This window comes from Pogoniulus pusillus, chromosome 7, assembly GCF_015220805.1.
Source record: "Pogoniulus pusillus isolate bPogPus1 chromosome 7, bPogPus1.pri, whole genome shotgun sequence".
Classification (NCBI taxonomy): Eukaryota; Metazoa; Chordata; class Aves; order Piciformes; family Lybiidae; genus Pogoniulus; species Pogoniulus pusillus.
The window spans coordinates 21,625,076-21,645,854 of record NC_087270.1 but is presented as its reverse complement, the minus strand read 5'-3'; the positions used below and the strand labels follow the sequence as shown (position 1 = coordinate 21,645,854).

Here is a 20,779-nt window from a genome sequence, read left to right as displayed (position 1 = left end):
ACCTTCTTTCAGGGAGCTGTAGAGAGCAATGAGTTCTTCCTCTCACCTAGCCACAATGTCCCTTTAGGTAGTTGTAGACAGTAATAAGATCACCCCTGAGCCTCCTCTTCTCCAGGCTAAACAGGCCCAGCTCCCTCAGCCTCTCCTCATAGGGTTTGTGTTCCAGGCCTTTCACCAGCTTTGTTGCCCTTCTCTGGACATGTTCCAGCACCTCAACATCTCTCTTGAATTGAGGAGCCCAGAACTGGACACAGTACTCAAGGTGTGGCCTGACCAGCGCTGAGTACAGGGCAAGAATAACCTCCCTTGTCCTACTGGCCACACTGCTCCTGATCCAGGCCAGGATGCCATTGGCTCTCTTGTCCACCTGGGCACACTGCTGCCTCATCTTCAGCTACTATCTATCAGTACCCCCAGGTCCCTTTCTTCCTGGCTGCTCTCCAGCCACTCTGTCCCCAGCCTGTAGCGTTGCTTGGGGTTGTTGTGGTGAAAGTGCAGAACCCTGCACTTGGCCTTGTTAAATCTCTTCCCATTGGCCTCTGCCCACCCATCCAGCCTGTCCAGGTCCCACTGAAGAGGAGTGGCCCAAAACATAACTAGAAATAATTTAAGAGGCTATTTGAACCATTTCAGGGCCCCAGGGAAGAAAGAGCCACACCCAAGTCAGTTATGATTACTGCTTAACCTTGTCTTAAAGCTGCTGACCATGAAGACTCCACAGCCCTCTGTAGCAGCAGGCCTCCTGTGCGTCAATACTTTTATTTTGGGAAGATTCTCCATGGATCTGCACAGCATTGTCTTCACTTATCAGTCTACTATCTTGCAGTGCATTCATATATATTTTGGCTAACAGAAATAGTTTTAGCTTTACCCTGTAATTTGAGCAATACACTGTTTCCATAAAGAGAGATGTATGCTTGAGCTTGATGTCATTTTGATTGTCTGTTATTTTATTATGTGCAGCTAATGGTGCTTTTCACATAATACAGCTATAAAAGATTTCCAGCATCTTTAATGGTGATCCTGATGGATTGAGTTTTTTTTTTCTTCTCCCTGAAGCTGTCTTTCTAGCTACAAATAGAAATAATAGATCAATTCTGCTTGGCTTTTTACATCATACTGGATATAACTGCATTTGTTCCAGTTGGAAATGTTTAACATTCTGTACTCAGTAGTGTTGTGTGATTTTTACATTACAGCAGTATTGCACATCATAAACACAATATATACAGGCAGTCCAAATAGGAGCCTAGCAATGCCCAACTTCACATCAGAAGCTAGAACAGGCTACCCAGGGAGGTTGGGGAGTCTCCCTCTCTGGAAATATTCAAAACCCATCTACATGCAACCTAGTCTGAGCTGACAGAGGTGGTCCTGCTCTGGCAGGGGGGTTGGACTGGATGACCTTTCAAGCTCTCTTCCAGCCCCTAACATTTTGTGATTCTGTGAATCTCTTCAGCATATATAGAAGCATAGAATTGTTTCAGCCAAAAAAAAACACTTCTAAGATCATAGAGTCCAGTCTTCAACCTCAGATCACCATGGCCATTAAACCATGTCCTGAAGTGCCACATCCACTCATGAACACCTCGAGGGATAGTGACTCCACCATCTCCCTGGGAAGCCTGTTCCAGTGCTCCACTTCCCTTTCAGTAAATAATTTTTTCACAATATCCAAAGCTCCCCTGGCACAGTTTCAGGCCATTTTCTGTTGTTCTATCACCCAGTACTAGACAGAATCATAGAATTGTCAGGGCTGAAATGGACCTCAAGAATCACCTAATTCAAACTCTCCTGCCATGGGCAGGGACACCTCACACTAGATCAGGATGCTCAGAGACCCATCCAGCCTGACCTTACAGACCTCCAGGGACAGTCTCCACCATGAAGAAACTCACACACACATGCCCCACACCACCCCCACACCCCTTACTACAACCTCCTTGCAGCAAGCTGTTAAGTTTGCCCTTAGTATCTGCATCAGGAACTCAGAAACTGGGAATTTCTTCAACACATGATTAACATACACACTCTGTAATGAAGAAGACTACTGCATGAACATAAGTGACAGCCCAGGTATCTGAGTGACTCTAGACCTCATTACTTGTTACATCAGAAACTGACTCCTGTGCAGTAACTGTGGCATCCCAACTCAAGAGCAGCAAAGCACTGAACAGTTGGTCAACTATGAAAAGCACAGCTGCTTTCCACAAGCAGTTCACCTCCATCAACCCTTGTTGCACAGATACAGAGCCTGCAAAGGCTTGGAAAACTAGTGGGAAAAGTTTTTTCCTCACATATCAGACACGTAAACCTCTTTGCAGCCTTGGCGATTTCTTGTTTGGTATGACAGACATCGTACAATGCATGTAGCATCTTTCCTACAATAACTTACAGGGTTTTACAGCCTGCAGAACAAAGATCTCTTTCTTCCACGTCTGAAGGATTTAATTCCACCTTCCCACAAACTGACTCTAAATGCATTTGACTCTTTAAACACTGGGCTGTCATCTCTGAAGCTTTGTCCTTTTTCATCTTCTCAGATAACCTCGCTGATTTGCATAGGTACAAACCTGTGCATTTAAATCATCATCCACCAACATCTGCAAATGGTCTAAATACCACAAAAAGTAAAATGTTTCACTTAAATGTTAACATTTCTCAGTAAGAAGACATACACCAGATACATGACCTAACATCAGATAACCTAACACAGATGACCAGATGTTTCCTCAAGAAAATGAATGTGTTTTTCCTTGCAATGCTTGCTGACTAGCTTCATTATGAATAAGAAATACCGAATCTTTCTCAAAGGCCTCAAACTGCATGAGAAAGAAAACCAAATATAGTTCCACACGATATCGACCTGCAAAGGTTGCATTAATACAACAGGATTCCCTCTATGAACTGGAGCAGACTCTCAGTATTCCTTCCTCAAATACACTGGATAAAACATAGGACAAATTATGGCAGAAAGAGATAAGCCAGCATGCTAGTTTGAAGCTAGTTAGAATGTTTTGGTGAGAAGAATTAGATTATAGTCTGTGAAAGGAAAACAATGGTGATGTCTGCCTCCCTCACAGTCTCGCTGAGGAGTTTGGGAAGAAGAAATGAAGACCTTAGATAACACTCTCACCATTTTCTCTCAGTCTCGCTTGGGCTGCTGCCTGAGCAACATCTTACTCCCTAACCTCACCTTCCATTTGGCCTAACCCACTTTGCTTATTAACCTCTTGGCTGAACTTCTATTCTTCTTTGGGACTGGGGTAAGGTTGAGAGGGGCAGGGGGAAGGTGCAGGGGTGGTTGAGAGCCCCTCCTGGGGACTCAGGTTTCTGGGAGGGGAGTTGTGTTTCTGTATTACCTTTTACCTTGTATATTTCTGTCTATAACTGTATATACTGTAAATATCTGCTTGTATATTGTGCTAGCTGTAAATAAATAGCTTCATTTATATTCCCAGAGCCAGCTGAGTCTAGTCTGGGTATTTCTAAAGTGTGGGGGGGCAGGAAACACCCAAACCATCAGAGTCAGGGATCCATTTGCAGAAAACACCTCATGTTTTCTGCACAACATGTTCCATTGGGTCAGGATGACTGATGATAAAAACGTCCTCAGCTCCTGTTTGGTGAACAAGCTGGCAATGCAGCTTCAAACCAAGTGTAGTTTGAGGCTTTTTCTTCAAGCATTGGAAAGAAGACATTTCCTCTAATGAGTTTTCCTTGGCTGTTCAATATTTATTACAGGTACTTAAGCAGAGCTTTTATTACTTAATGTTCCATTTCCTTCCAAAAGGATAATACCAATACTCATGTAATGCTGCCACCCTATAGTCTCGTAAAATTGATGGCAGCTCCAAACTTTTCCTGGGCATAATCCTACTAGCACGCTAGTCCCATGACAGCCTAATTAGGCTTCACAGGGAAGTCTGTCATGGCTACAATCTGTGGCACAAATTTGCATGTAGGAGTTGAAAACATGATAGGCTTCTCATCCTGACATTTTCTCCTGTCTCTCTATCCTAATGCACACATCCATACCTACCTGCATGGCACACCTGCTTAGAATTTGAGATTGGGTAGCAAGTCTTGAGCCACTACATTCACTTGATATATCACCAGAGAGGTTGAGAGTTCTGTGTAGATCCAAGGTCATTACTATGGTGAACAGCATGGAAACTAATCCTTCTAACCACAAAGACATCAATGGCAGAATTACAACAATGCACCTGTCAAGTGTTGGTTCTTCTCCATGTGATAGATTTTGGTATTGCTGCCCTTTTGTTTTTGGGAGCAGGCCAGTTTTCTTCTCAGAGAGAAGTAGTATCTTGGGATACCTTCCAAGCTCTGATTAGATCAGAAATTTACCAAGGAATCATTGATTGGTAGGGGTTGAAAGAGACCTCCAGAGGTCATCAAGTCCAAGCCCCCTGGTAAAGCCAGGATCACCTAGAGCAGGTCATACAGGAATGCATCCAGATGAGTCTTGAAAGTTTCTAGAAAGGTGACTCCCTAACATCTCTGGGCAGCCTGTTTCAGCGTTCCATCACTCTTACAGTGAAGGCATTTTTCCTCATGTTCAGTTGAAACTTCCTGAGTTTCAGTGTGTATCCATTGCTCCTTGTCCTATCACAAGACACCACTGAAAAGAGACTGGCACCTTCTTGATATTAGCACTAGTCAGGAAGCCAAGAAAACAAGATATGGACAAGAAGGAGGAGGAGGAGGAAAGATGTCAAATACAGCCATTTTATTAAAAATAACTGTAAATTGCTCTTATTGCTACATTCTAGGGACAGAAACGCCTGTCTCCAGTACCAGAAGGCTGGAGAAACAAGTTAACACCTCCAAAATGATTACAGAGATCTGATCAAATCTGCAAGGAAAGCTACAACAGCTACACACCTCTTGTCCCTCATGTCTCCTGGGTTACTTGCTGAAGAACTGGAGAGGACTGAGGAAAACTGTGCTCCCCTTGGCAGGAAGACTTTCATTTTGGCAAATGGGAAGATTTGTGCTGGTATCTAAGGAAGTGAGACAAAAGGCTTTACCTTTAACCCACCTCAAGCCTGCCACTGACACTGCCAGAAAGGAAGCTGAAAGCTGACTTCCATTGCACTTGCCCTTGCTGCTTGTTAAGCCATCGTGTTCTTACCAAGCTGTCATCCCCCTTTTGCCCTGTTAGAGGCGACCAGCATGAAATCGCTACTTCTGGCCACGCTTGCCAACACCCTGCCTGGCATCACAAGGCACTTCACAGGTTGCAAGTCTGACCACAAGCTAGTCATGTTAAGGGATCTGAAGTGAGAAAGGATATGGAAGATTTTGTTTTCATTAAAAGCTTAGTTCCTCTGCATTTACAGTCTCCTTTTCTTCCCTTGTTCCACGGCACAAGCAGTTTGGGAGCACTGTTAAGTATGGATGTCTAGAGACAACACCTTAAGAAACTACACATTTGCCCTTCCCAGACTCCTGTACCAGCATGAGCAGCAGCCAGGTCTCCCTTTCTAATCCCCTTCTGCAATGTAACAATTGCCATCACTGGGATGTTTATTTCCAAAGAAGGCATCATCCAAGTGACAAACTCACTCTCAGTGGAAGACTTCATTTCACCTTCCCCCCTCCACACACATATATTTATTCCCCCAACACCAACACAGATGCACTCACATATAGATATCAGTAATGGGACTCAGCTCTTGCTGGTATATTAGAGCCTCTTTCTTGAGTGGGATTAATCTTGTCAGCTGTCTGACAGGAGAGACTGCGTGGGAGGAAAATGGTTTTATCTAAAACTTGAAAGCAAGCAAAATAATCTTTGAGAGAACAAACTGTGTTTCAACTCCTGCTCCTCCAACTAGTTACAGAAAACAGCTGGTAACAGCAAACAGACACAACTACTGCTCTGAAAGGTAACATAATGACCATGCCTTTTTATTTTTCCCCTTTTACTTATGTGGCCACTTCTCAAAATATTTATTAATAACACAGCTGAGTCTCTCCACATGAAGCCAGAACCTAAGTCAGTTCTGAAAATCAAAATGGTTTTCTTTTAGCTGTGGTGGAGCAGGAAAGATCTCCACTTCCCATCCTGCCTGAACTGTGCTTTCAGTGACAGGAAATCTAACAAACATTTACTTTTCCAAAGCAATCACACTGATGAAACACAGCACTGTTCCTCAGAAGACATTTTTTTTCACACTAAGGGTGGTGAGACATTGAAATAGGTTGATTAGAGAGGTGGTAGATACCCCATACCTGGAAGTGTTCCAGGTGATGGGGCTCTAAACAACCTGATCTTGTCGAAGATGTCTCTGCTGACTGCTGTGTGCTGCAGAACTTTAAAGGTCCTTTCCAACCCAAACCATTCTATGATTACTATAAAGTTTGTTCTTACAGAAACTGTATTTCCCCTTGTTTGCAGGAAGTCACCCTTGGAAAAGGTCACCTTGGTCTAAGGTTGCATTGTGACCTGTGCCTCTCAAGCACCATCATGCTTTGAGGTCAATGAGGGCAGCCTGTTTCCAGCCTCTCCAGTCTATCTCTGTAGTTCTTTCTCCATGTCCTACTCAGTTCATGGGCCCAAACTACCTGACTTTTTTTCTGACTCCAGGCTCTTGTTCTAGTCTGTCCCACTTACCCTTTACACACCTTCAGAGTAATGTCTGGTCCCAGCCTACTCCTCACCTGATTTATATTGCTTGAGTGGGGGGGGGAGCGGGAAGGAGGTGTGCTCCTGTTGTCACCTTGCTGTTTCCTCCTCTCAGCTGCCTGTACCTATGGGCCATGGCAAGAACTGCCTCCCTGCCTGCACCCTGGGGGGGGGCAAAGCACAGCAGCTGCTTGGCAGTCAAGCCAAGACTAATGGCTGACTTTTTGGTCTGAGAAATTTCAGCTGAAGCAATTAACAGATGAAGGCAGACAAAAGTGCAATTTCACATGGAGGGCACTGAGTATCTTGCTGCTATGTTTTACCTCTTCAAAATTTACAGCCTTAACATGTAAAAACGCCAAAGGGACCTTTCCCCTCCAACAAGGAATTTATTTTAGCACAAAAAGCATATATCATGGAAACCTGCAGCTGATGCAGAAGAGTTGTTTCTGAACAAACTTGTCCTGGAAGGTTCTTTATATCTCAGAGAATGTGATTTAAACAAATCAACAACTTGAAGCAGTTCAGTTAACTGTGGCATTCATAGTTCTCTTTAATATCTTTATCAATGAGCTGGATGAGGAAATTGAGTGCACTTTCAGTAAGTTTGCAGATAACACTGAGTTGGGTGGGAGTGTTGATCTGCTTGAGGGTAGGAAGGCTCTGCAAAGGGGTCTGAGCAGGCTGGATCCATGAGCTGATGTCAATACTATAGCTTAACAAGGCCAGGTGCTGCGCTTGGGTCACACCAACACCATGCAACGTTGCACACTTTAGGCAGAGTGGCTGGAAATTGGATGATGGTTCATAGCTGCCTGAATATGAGCCAGCAGTGTGCTCAGGTGGCCAAGAAGGCCAACAGCATCCTGGCCTGCATCAGGAATAGTGTGGCCAGCAGGACCAGAGAAGTGATCATGCCCACTGGAAGTGATCGTGTGTACTGGTAAGGCTGCACTTCAAACACTATATTCAGTTTTGGGCCCTTCACTAGAAGGGGACATTGAAGTGCTGGAGCACATCCAGACAAGAGCAGCAAAGTTGGTGAAGGGTCTTTAGAACAGATCTGGTGAGGAGTGGCTGAAGGAACTGTGGTTGCTTAGTCTACCTAGAAAAGTAGGCTGACAGGAGACCTTCCAAATCCCTGAAGAGAGGTTGTAGTGAGGTAGGTGTTGGTCTGTTCTCCTTAGTGTCAGGCATTAGAACAAGAGGAAATGGTCTGAAACTGTGCCAGGGGAGGTTTAGGTTGGATATTAGGAAAAAATTCTCTTGTGAAGGAGTGGCCAGGGATTGGAACAGGTTAACCAGGGAGGTGGTGGAGTCACTGTCCTTGAAGGTGTTTGAGGAATGTGTGGACATGGCATTCTGGGACATGGTTGTCTTAGGTTGCCAGTTGGACTCTATGATCTCAGTAGTCTTTTCCAACCGAAACAATTCTATGAGTCTATCATTTGCCATCCTGTCAGTGAGAATTCCTGAGAGGACTGTATTGACAGCAAAAGCCACTGTGCCCCATGCACACCTATTTTCTTTCTTCACAGTTCAATAGCATGCTATATGTGTCACTATTACACATGCCTTTGCCTGCTGCCAGCACTGCTTTAGGCTTCAGCAACACTAAGGTATTAAATAATGACAAATCCATTGTCTTTGAGGCTATTCTGCAGAAAAAAGAAGCAGTTCTGGATCTCTAAGAAGGCATCTTAATAACATTCCATTCCCAGCCCTTCTGCAGTAGTGATGCCTATCACACAACTGCTGTGTATGTTTAGCCTCTTTCCAAGTTATTTTGGTAAACACACTCAGTAAATTTTACACCACAAAGATTTTTCAAGCAGTTTAAAAGACATGCAGAGCATGACAATGATGCAGTAACCTGTTGGCATAGTGTTCTGCCACGTAGCTCTCCAGGCTCTCAAAAAACTGACATGGTTTCTCTAGGGACTTACTTGATTAAAGAACATTAATTAATTGAGCGAACATCTGCGCTGTTTTCCAACTAATATTTAAAATTAGCTAGGAATTGTAATCTCCTTAAAAGTATAGAGAATAAGTGCAACCCTCTTTCTCACAACATTTGAGTAGGGCCAAGCAGCTACAGCATTTACCATAATGGTTCCTGGGAGATTTGTAAGGCCTTGTGGTGGAAATTTGCTTCCTGGCTAGCCTGACAACAGGAACATTTTATTCTTGGCTTCATGCATTAACATATTAACCATGACAGTGCTGACATTTGTTGCTAAGTAAAATTGAATGTAAATGGTCTAGAAAGCTGCCATTAAATTTGGAAATTATTTTTGGAGTCTGAAATTAAGTAGTGTCAACACAACTCATGTTTCCACTTATACACAAATATGACAGGAATTTTAATGACTTCTCTAAACTCCACATGAAAAGACATAAGAGCAGTGATTTCAATTGCTCTCAAATCACAGCACAAAAAGCAACTGACATACATGGTATTGTAAAAGCTTAAGGGCTATCTAACAGGACAGCCTAAGTAAGAGGACTAGATGAGAGAGGATCAAAGAATCACAGAATGGTTAGGGTTGGAAGGGACCTTTAAAGGTCATCTAGCATTAAGTTGCTCAGAGCCGCATCCAATCTGAACTGGAATGTTTCCAGGAATGGAGCATCTACCACCTCCTCTGGGCAACCTGTGTCAGTGTTACACCACATTGCTCAGACCCTCCTCTTTTTTTTTTGCCCTCACTTCTCTCTTTTCTTTTTTTAACCATGTTGGCAAATTCATGTCTAGGTTAATTACTGGCCTCACCTGGATAAAAAACTCCATATTTGCTGATTTGGTAGAGTTAGATAATGATTAGACTAAATGATCTTTTCCAACTGAAACAATTCAATGATTCATTATGTGGCCATGCTGGATTTACCTTGTTCAGATTAATTGCTGGTCATGCACAAATGAAATGTTTCTTCCATCACCCAGGGTAACCCACGAGGTCAGCCCACCCCTAGGATCATCCTTTTCCTCATATGGGAGATATTCTTAGTTATTGAGTTATCAGGACTATAGGAAATGGTTTCAAGCTGCGCCAGGGGAGGTTCAGGCTGGATGCTAGAAAATGCTTATTTACAGAGAGGGTTATCAAATGCTGGAATGGTCTGCCCAGGGCAGTGGTAGAGTCACCGTCCCTGAAGGTGCTTAAGCAGTAAGTGGACCTGAGGAGTGACCTCATGGCTGTCTACAGCTACCTGAAAGGGTATTGTGGCGAGGTTGGTGCTGCTCTCTTCTCATAGGTAATTAGTGACAGAACAAGAGAGGTGGCCTCAAGCTGTGACTGGGTAGGTTTAGACTGGACATTAGGATTTTTTTTTTCCCAGCAAAAGTGGTCAGGCATTGGGACATGCTGCCCAGGGACGTGAAGTCACCAACCCTGGACGTGTTTAAAGATCATTTGGATGTGGCGCTTGGGGATGTGGTTTAGGGTGCACCTTGTAGAATAGGGATACGGATTAGACTTGGTGATCCTGAGGAGCTTTTCCAACCTGAACGTTTCTGTACTTCTGTGACCTGGTGCTTAGGGACATGGTTTAACATTCACCCTTCAGTGCTGGGCCGAGGATTGGACTGGATGATCTTTGAGGTCTCTTCCAGTCTGTGATTCTGTGACAGAGATGTTTATTCCCTGAGATCAAAAGGAGGGATGGAAGGAGATTGTGTCACTGCTATGCAGCCCCAGGAAGGGGAGATGAACAGCCAAAATGTGATTTAGCTACACGTGACAGAAGCCAAGTGAGAGTCTAGGGACCATAAAGATCAGATAACTGCAAAAGGGAACGTCTCGGAATAAGAAGGTAGATTAGTTTAAGCTGTTCTTAATAGCACTGCAGACAGTCTAGAGGTAGTCAGTGCAAGAGCCAGGCTGGAATTAATACGGGAGTGATCAGCCATGTAATATGAGGCTGTAGTGAGAACTGGGGGATTTCTACAAATGTCACTGATATTTGCACAATTTTCAGAGGCTTACAGAGATCCATTTCCAGCACAGAGTCACTTGCACAATGACTGTAGGCAGCAACTAGTCTGCAACATACTCAGTTATATAAATTTTCTGAAATGGCTTTTAACAAGATTGAGTGGTTCAGGGAAACGAAAGGCAGCTCTATGGGGACACTTGCTTACTAACCACTAATTGTAGACTGTTGCACAATGATTTGCTTTCTGATCCTTGCTTGTTTAGTAACCAAAGGAAACCTGAGAATTCTTACTCAAGGCAGGCTGAATGGGTCTCTTCCTCAGAGCCCCTAACCTGTGCTTGATACCAGCTTTAGAGGGAGGAGGAAGACCAGCAGTAGATGCAGGGAGCTTGCCAGCTCTATCATCTCAGGGTGAAGTGATGGGGGCAGGCAGCACCTAGAACCTGTGCCATTCATTCGCATGACTCCCAGCCACTGCAACAACCAATCAGATGCATCTCAGCTGGACCTGGGAGCAGAATCACCTAGGCTTCTGCAGAAGCAGAAGTAAACTGGGAATTCATCAAACCTTGATTACTCTGGTGTCACAACAATTATGATTTTAGTTTGCCTATTTTCCTTTTCTTCCTCCTCAGTTTTGCATAGGTGTTCCAATACCACATAATATCTGGCAATAAAATTCCCTCTAGAACAAAACTGCTCCCCTCTCTCCTGTGCTACAGCATGGAGAGCTTAAAGCCTAAGTGAAGGATGAAAAAATAATCTATGCGCTGTCATGATATCATTCCTCAGGCTTATCTACTTTCTTTGAGCAGTAAATACACCTTTTGTGCTTCGTGGTCTCACTCCTTACTCTAGTGTAAGGACTCTGAAGAAAATAAAACCCAAAGTCTTCTGCAAAAGAAGCCTTTCCCTCCTGTTTCAGGGGTTTATGACAAGCAGAAGGTTATAGACTCATAGAATCATTTAATTTGGAAAAGGCCTTTGAGACAGAATCCAAACATTATCTAACTCTACCAAGTCTGGTGCTAAACCAAGTCCTTCAGCATCAAATCTCTGCATCTTTGAAACATCTCCCAGGATGGGGATGCAACCACCTCCCAGGGGAGCCTGTTCAAGTGGTTGAGAATCCTTTCACTCAAGAATATTTCTTCTAATATCCAACTTAAACCTCCCCTGGTGCAACTTGAGGCTGTTTCCTCTTGTCCTGTCGCTTGTTACTAAGGAGAAGAGACCAACACCTATCTAATTCCAACTTCCTCTCAGGAAGTCATAAAGAATAAGGAGGTCACCGCTCATCTTCCTCTTCTCCCAACTAAACAACCCCAGTTCCCTCAGCCACTCCTCACAAGAGTCACAAGACCTATTCTCCAGACCCTTCACTGTCTTTGCTGGCCTTCTTCGAACCCACTCCAGTACCTCAATATCTTTCTTATAGTAAGGGCCTCAAAACTGAATCTAGGACTCAAGGTGTGGCTCCAGCAGTGCTAAATACAGGGGTACAATCACTGTCATGGTCCTGCTGGCCACACTATTCTTGGCACAGGCCTTCTTGGCCACCTGGGCACATGCTGACTCATGTTCCACTGACTAATGATCAAGAACCCCAGGTCTTACTCTGCTAGGCAGCTTTCCAGTCACTCTTGCAGACTGTGAGAAAGAGCCTCTAAAAGAAATACTGAAGTTTGACAGCAGCCAGGGATTGCACAATTCCCTCAGAAAAAGCCCCAGTGTGACAGCAGAAAAAATGCCACTATTCACACCATAAGGTCTTCTGGGCTGGTTTACCCACAGACTAGCAGGACGCATGGCAGGGAGGGACATGACTGTGGGGTGCACGCTGGATAGCACCTTCACAGAGTACAGAGTGCACTGGAGACTGACATCACTGACATGTGCATGCAAATAACCAAGCTTGAAGCAAGCACAGAAGGAAAAAAATGTAACCATAACAGCATCTGATCATCACCTTGACCTCATAAAAAACATACAGTCTGTATGACAAAAAGAACATGAGAAGTGTACACACATAATGAAACACTTACCCTGGAATCCTTTTCCAGATGAATCTCGTGTTGAAGACTGCGTCTTCTTCTGGCCTTGGCAATGCCATTGTGATAAAAGAAGTATCCACTGTCTAAAAAAGGAAGCTGAGGAAAAAAGAGGGAAAAAAACATCATGGAGTTATAGGCTACTAATAAGGATGACATGGAAAACTCTTCCTTATGAAGTAACTCAGGGATTGACAAGACTTGTGAAAAGCTACACCAAAGGGCCCAAATTCTTCTTGAGAATTTCACTTCTAAGTTACTTTTGAAGTGTGCCCAGCAGCACAAGTAACTTCTATGCATTTGGTATTGCTTTCACTCTATCTTTAAGGACAACTATGCCAATATTTCTGAAAGGCTTCCCCAATGAAATCAGGATTATTATCTATTTCCTGGAAAAAAGCAGTACAAAGGAACAAAGTGAGCTGCAAATGATTTGAAGCTACCGCAAGCCACCCTTCGGCAATAAGGCATTACACAAATGCTTCTCTGTGGCAGTATAAGACACCTGAGCTGATGGCTGTAAGCAGTAAGGCAGAAAGCAGAGTGATTTCCACTCTCAGAAAAATACATTTGGAATTTCTTCTGAACACCAGGAAATGGGATTTACAAAGAATATCAAGGGAACAAACAGCTCACAGTGTCCAGATGGGAACAGTCTTGCATAGCTTTACTGCCTAAGACACTTAGGTAGCAAGCAAAAATCTCCCAAGGGCTTTCCAGCCCCACCTGAGGCAGGTGTCAGGGAAGGAAAATGTCTGCCTGTTATTAAATGCATTTCTCTTGGCAGTATTGGCACAGAGAGACTGGAAGGACAATTGATATTTAGCTTTGGGAAAACTAAAAGACATGTTATTAGGAGAACAGCATCCCACTTCCAACAGTCACAGAATTAACCAGGTTAGAAATGACCTTTGAGATCATCAAGTCCAACCTATCACCTAACACCTTCTAATTAACCAAACCGCGGCACCAAGTGCCTCATCCAGTCTCCTTTTAAACACTTCCAGGGACAGGGACTCCACTACCTCCCTGGGCAGCCCATTCCAATGCCAATCACTCTTGCTGTGAAGAGCTTCTTCCTAACATTCAGCCTAAACCTGCCCTGGCACAGTTTGAGACTCTGTCCTCTTGTTCTGTCACTGGGTGCCTGGGAGAAAAGACCAACCCCCACCTGGCTACAATCTCCCTTCAGGTAGTTGTAGAGAGCAATAAAGTTTCCCCTGAGCCTCCTCTTCTCCAGCCTGAAGAACCCCAGCTCCCTCAGCCTCTCCTTCTAGGGCTGTGCTCCAGCCCCCTCACTAGCTTTGTTGCCCTTCTCTGGACACCTTCAAGCACCTCAACATCTTCAAATGAGTGGCTCAGAACTTGACACAGTACTCAAGTCAATCAGAAAGCTACATCTGCTTCTCATTCTACACCTTTTGCCTCATCCCTACTCAACAGGGAGGCTCTTGTTGAACATTCAAGTTTAACTTGACTTGAATGTATTTTTAGTCTAAGCTTCTATTTGTAAAAGTTGGGAAAAAAATGGGCTCCTGTTGAGAAGTTATATGTTAATGCTGTGAATGTTTCAACTTCAGAGGTTTAGACTGTGCTGCATGTAAAGGAATTGCACAAAAGAAATATTCCAGAATGGCCATGAAAGCATTAACAGGGTTTCATCAAAATTATCATGGTTTCTTGAACTGACTGAAGAGCTTCTCCAAGCAAACAAACAAACCAGAATATTTTGCACCAGCTCCATATACATGGAAGAGACAACGCCTTAGGTGGAAGGAGAAATGAGGCTATGAAAGCTCATGGCAGCAACCACTGAAGTCTGCTATGCTTTATGTGACATAGAGTCACAGAAAGCATCCTCCCAGCCACAACTCTTCAGGCTGAAATTCCAGGTGATTTTTTTAAAGAGCAGACTTTAATAAACAGCCCATACCTGACATCCTTATCAACTGGGTCATCAGGTACGCCCAGAATCCAGTCTGGATGTCCACATCTGACTGCCCAGGGAACAACATTTCCTGATATCAGTTACATGACTTTATGCCTCAAAACATGCAGGAAAAAAACAATCTAAACAGGCAGATCAGCTGGAGCCTGAAATCCATCTGACCATGCTAACCACTACCGTCCATTGTAGGCTCTGTGGTTCAATTACCCCTCTAATTCCCTCTGTGAAATCAGGCTGTTTCCCTTCTCCCATCTCAGTATCAACCATTGAAAAGTAATTCCAGTCAAATACTGAACTTGACATTCCTCCATTAAGGAAGATTCTCAGCAAATTTGAAGATATTTGGAAATACATAACACATTTTTACAAGGACTTGTAGTGATAGGATGAGAGGGAATGGATTTAAACTAGAGGAGGGCAGATTTATATTGGAGATTAGGAATAAATTCTTTACAGTGAGGGTGGTGAGACACTGGAACAGGTTGCACACAAAGGTTGTGGATTTCCCCTCACTGAAGGTGCTCAAGGCCAGGCTGGACATGAACCTCATCTAGTGGCAGGTGTCCCTGCCAATGCCAGGAGGGCTGGAACTAGATGGTCTTTAAGGTCCCTTCCAATCTAAACCACTCAATCTATGAATATTCACTGTTTTTTTCTGCATAGGGTTAGTTTCTAGTGCCACTCGGAATGAAGCAATAAAGCATACAGTAAACTTCTAAAGCTGATGTATTCAAGTCTGACCCCAAGCAAAAGTAATTACAGTTAGTAAAAAAAAAATGCTCAAATTTAGGGCCAAAATCATGAGTAAGTTTGTGTGAAACTATTCCACTCTTTCCATAGAGATCCCAGTAATCTTTGAGGGACTCATGTTTTACAGGTTGTATTGTTTTTACACTCTTTCAAATAAACTGAATGAGATGAACAAACACCATGGATTGTGAATAACTAACCACAGAAACCAAGCAATTTGCAGGAAGAATCTAAACTCTGCAGTAAATCCTTAAAATTAATGGAAGCACACACAGGAGAAGTCAGATACCAGCTTCTCCAGGAGGTCTGCTTTGATGTGGAGCTAGAGAAAACATCAAATAGCAAAATGAACAGTGCATGTAATGAAGTGAAATGAAAACAGAAGGGCTCTTGTACATAGAAAACACACACTGTCACTAGCAAGACTCTGTAATAGTCTTGATATAAAGGTGGAATCATATTTGAGTGGAATTCCTGTTTCAGCAGCAGGCTCTGTACATAACAGGGGGGAATAAAATGCTCAAGATGGTGGCTCAGGCTCTTTCTGTAAGATAGAAGCAAAATTTCCTGCCTGTGAGAAAAATTAACAATTATGTAAGATAGCTGATTACTGGAAAGTACTTGAATAGTCAAGTGAGGAGTATTATTTAGAGTTAGAAAGGGGTTTCCTCTTGCCATTATGCATAAATACAGTCCAACACGAAGTAGGACTCTGAGAATCTCAGGAATTACTGGCACTTTATTACTTGCAATATTTGTGTAGAATTACTGGGAGGAAATACAGAGAAACCAAATCAGAATCACAAATGCAGCACAGCAAGTAGAGCAAAAACTTATATATCTACTTGGCTCCTCCTTTTCTTCAGGTTTGTAACCTCCTTGTGCTTATTAAAAATACTAAGGTGAAGTTGAAATCCTCCTTCCTGAAACGTTCAACTGAATGGAGGAAAGAAAACCTCTTTAACTATTGGAGTGGGTCCAGAGGATGGTCAGAGGGCTGGAGCATCTAGAATTACAGAATCAGTCAGGGTTGGAAGGAACCACAAGGATCTTCTAGCTCCAACCCCCCTGTTGTGGGCAGGGCCAACCTCTCTATGGGGACAGGCTGAGCAAACTGGGACTGTTAAGCCTGGAGAAGGCTAGAGGGAGATCTCAGAAGAGCCTTGCAGTACCTGAAGGGAATCTACAAGAAAGATGGGGAGGGAATTTTACAATGGCTTGTAGTGATAGGAAGAAAGGGAATGGATTAAGTTGGAAGAGGGGAGATTTAGACCATAGATCAGGAAGAAATTCTTTACAGTGAGAGTGGAACAGGTTGTGGATTGCCCCTCCCCTGCAGGTGTTCAAAGCCAGGCTTGTCAGGACCTGGAGCAGCCTGGTCTAGTGGTAGGTCTCCCTGCCCATGGCAGAGGTGGTTGGGACTAGATGATCTCCAAGGTTTCTTCCAAGTCAAACCATTCTATGATTTAGAAAGACGAATGGCTAGGATGTTCCATACACTGTAGAAGAGAACAGGAAATGCATAGGTTTCAGCACTGGTACCTCCAGCTCTAAGGTATCTTGGCTGTTCTCACACTACTGCTCTACCAGAGAAGTCCTGGTCTAATTGTTATTGAAGTAAAAGTAAGTACATTAAAATCACAATTCCCATTCTTTCTACACTCTTCTCCTTACATCTGAAAACCTTTCCTCAGCAAGAAAAAAAGAACAAGAAATTCACCCTGAGCTACATCTCCCAGGAGGAAAGACTGTAAATAGGCAGCTACAACTCTCCCCGCCCCCAGACACAGAATCATAGAACAGTTAGAAAGAGCCCTGGAGACCATCTACTCCAACCTCCCTCCCATCATCCAACTTGGCCTTGAACACTCCCAGGGAAGAGGCATCCACAACCTAGTCGAGTCTCTCCACCTTTATACTGAAGAGCTTCTTCCTAAGATCCACTTTAGACAGTCATTCCTTAGTACTGAAAAGGACAAGAAGAAGAAGGGGGGGGGGGGGGGGGGGGGGGGGGGGGGAAGAAGAGATACAGTCCACTTCTGAGCCCTCAACTACTGATCTGCTCCAAGAAGGAAAAATCTGATACAAGTGACCCACAGACATCTGATCTAGGAGACAGCAGCACACACAGAGCTCCCTTGGAGCTGATGGCTGCCATCCTAATTTGTCTACTTGACTAAGAACATCAAACTGCTTTTCTTCTGTTGCCTTGGACAATACATGTGGATGCAGTTTTGCCTGTCTAAATGCAAAGGATATTAACATCAGCTGCCAAGTGGGGCAGGGTTTTAAAAAAATGGCCAAATTCAGATACTGTTCCTCACACTAAAGCAGCAAAACTGGAGTCACCTTGAGCAGAGCTAACACTGAATATAACCATAAAGCATCAGCAGAATCTAACCAGAAGAGTCATCTGTAGCCATGGTATTAACAAAGTTGAAACAAATACTTAAAAAAATAAAAAATATGTTCAATAAAGCTACCAGTGGTGTCAGTGCTTCATCTAGCTCTCAGTGAGAAGTCCAGCATTCAGTCTGCCACTAGTTTTTAAGAGGTGTCACATACAACACAAAAACAAAGAGGAACTTCAGCTCCCAGGCTTATTGTTCAAATTAAATTGTATTGCCTCATTATATTTTACTGGTTTGTTTCAAGGCTCTACCTACATCCATCTCACAAGCAAAAGAAGCTTAAGAACAGATGGAAAGGTTCCCTTCTATTTGAATGGGACTAATCTCTGCCTAGTCTTAACATGCAGCCCTTCATACTGTATCATGTAAGGCAGCGTCTCTACAGTGCATCATTTCCAGTGATTTCTCCCTGATACCATAACATTCCAAGAACAGCTTACCTGAAGCTAGTAAGGTCCCTCTCCCAAGTTACCAATGGAGACAACAGTCCACGGCAACTCACTTTTAAATAAAACCATTTTAAAACACAAGCAAAGGGTGATTTATAACAAGTTATGCCCAGGGTTGCTTTCTTTGACTGTCAACAAAATCCATGGAACTGGATCCATCAGCAAGCAGCCAGAAAACACTCAGCCAGGGTGACAAAGACCATCCTCAGGGCTCCTTGCCTGCCTTAGTAAAACTATCATAGAATCACTTCATTTGGAAAAGAACTTTGCCATTATAGAGTCCAACCTTTCTCTAACTACCAAGTCTGCTGCTAAACTACGCCACTCAGCACCACATCTCTGCCTCTTTGAAACACCTCCAGAGATGGGAATTCAAGCAGAGGGTTCATACAGACACTGCTGCTAAAGAAACCCTTCACCTGGGGAAAAAAAATACCAATTCCTCAAAAAAATAAAAAAGGCAGCATTTTGTTTTGTTTGGTTTATCTATTTATTTTTTAATATGTATCTTTTAAAGTAAACATCTCCCCCTCACAATGCCCAAACACAGCTCCTGACTTTAAAAGGAGCCACAAGTCTGCCCAGGTGAGCGCTTTCATCCCATTACTGCTCAGTAATTACACCAGTGGAAAATACAACCTAAACCTGGCACCAGTAAATGTATTTTGAGCCTTCCCAGGCCCCACAAGCCTCACTCCTTCAGCTGCCATTATAGCTGAAGCACAATAAAGTGCCTCCCAGAAGAAATTAGAAACCTTTTAGAAACCTTTTCATCCCGGTTTCACCAAATGCACTGAGGATGCTTATAAATATTCAACATGATTTTTAAAGCTCTCTTTCTCTCATTTTCCCTCACCCCAATTACCATTAGAAACCGTTTTACTTTTAAATACACAGATGGGAACCAAGTCTGAAGTCAAAGGCACGCACTCACTATAGCGTCGAGGATCACGTAAGAATAGAGCCAGCGAGAAACGCAGGCAGCCCCCGGCAGTGAGACGACAGAACAAAGCACGAACAGGAAAGGATTAATTCAACCGCTGGTGGAGAAATGTGAAATAGCACAGAGATCTAAAGCTCTGCCAGAACTTACCACACGTGAAACCCAGTCCACTGCGTCCCCACGGCCCCAGGCAAGGTTCCACACTTTCTCATTAGCGTGCTATAATTACTCTGAAGGCGCAGCATAAAGAGCCACACCAGCTCCAGAAAGCCCTGAAGACTGGCACAGCCAGCTCCGGGACTGACTGTAATGATTCAGCGTTCCAGCCCCCTTTCTTATTGCACCTGCATCTTATTTAGTTGCCTCCACTAGACCCTAATCTGCTTCGCGCGACCAGTCTAGCAGGTGGAGATGATAGCCAAAGCTTTGACCCTCCCAAAATGTAAACCTGGCATTGAAACCTCAGCAGCTGGACCTTGTTAATGCAAAGTACAACACTTCTCCTGCAAAAGAGCTCTTATCTGCCTGACCTAAGTACCTACATTGTTTTCACCTGTTTCATATACATAGCCAATCGTCTCTTAAGGGCGTCAGCAACAGGTGGTAGCAATGACAAAGGATTGTGACTACTTGGTTGAGAGATCCTGAAGTCATCGTGCATAGTAACAAATCTACCTGCCATTGCTACTTAGGATATTTAGTATCCTATGAGAACATGGCAACCTTGTCTACAAAGTTCTAAAGGGTTTTTCTCAAGCTAGCAGAAGTAGTTTCCAGTGGTTTCTTGAAGATTTCCTCACCCCCACAGTGACATTTCCTCTAGAAACCAGGTGCAGTCACATGTGACATCCAAAGACTTTGCAGAATATGTGCCTTTGGATTTCATTTTATCCAAAAGGATAAAACAAAGCCTTTTGTCAAGTCCCACTTGCATGCAGCAACCACAAGGTTAAACAGTCTTCCCAACATCTAGGCTTGAGGGGTTGAGTAGACACAGGGAGTGGGAAGAAATGGAACTAGTTTTGGACTGCTCTAACACTTATGTGTCCACTCTGCCCAGGCGGAATTCATCTAAACTCCTCATGAAATTCACGGCAGAAAACAAAGAAGCACTTTCAGAGCAGCATTCACCTGACTGATTTGAGGTGGCCACGTTTGAATGAGCTGTGCTGAGCCCCAGGAGCACCTCTTGCACTCCAGAAACTATGAGGAGCACAGCTGTCTGCATTCAGGCAGGTCAATTCTGATGCTAAACATCTAGTTCTCATTTTCTCATCAGCTGTGCTCTTACACTATCACACACAGTGCTTCCAAGTGCTTACAAAACACTGCTCCAGTGTTTGGTTTCAAGTTTGCAGCATTTGGGATCTGAACTGCAATAGAAGGCATCATCCAGGTTTAATGTTTTACTGTATTTGGATTGTTGCTGAAGAGCTTCATCCTGCAAGCATATAACAGTCATATAAGTCATCAGCGACAAGACTGTGGATTTGCTGATAGTTTTATCAGTGAATTGGAGAAGCCATTTCAGGCTTTTAAAGGAGTTCTTCTAGTTTATTTGAATGGATCTGTGCATTTTAGAGAGTTGTATCCATTACTCCTCAGTAACCATAAAACTCATTATTGATTCTACCACGGGCAC

The 20,779-nt window shown here is 43.5% G+C and overlaps 1 protein-coding gene across 2 annotated transcripts in view; it reads right to left on the bottom strand.

Annotated features, from left to right (window-relative positions):
• Positions 1 to 20,779, bottom strand: part of PCSK2 (proprotein convertase subtilisin/kexin type 2) — a 127,979-nt gene that overhangs the window by 90,299 nt on the left and 16,901 nt on the right. The window contains exons 1-2 of one of the 2 annotated variants that reach the window (XM_064146177.1): positions 19,288 to 19,476; positions 12,631 to 12,735 (exon numbers count right to left, since the gene is read on the bottom strand). Coding sequence is in view for 1 of the 2 variants with exons in the window: in XM_064146176.1 (XP_064002246.1) it covers positions 12,631 to 12,735 (105 nt within the window). In the remaining variant the exon portion in view is untranslated. Of the gene's footprint in view, positions 1 to 12,630; positions 12,736 to 19,287; positions 19,477 to 20,779 lie in introns of those variants that run through there. The other variant, XM_064146176.1, reaches the window with a different exon arrangement.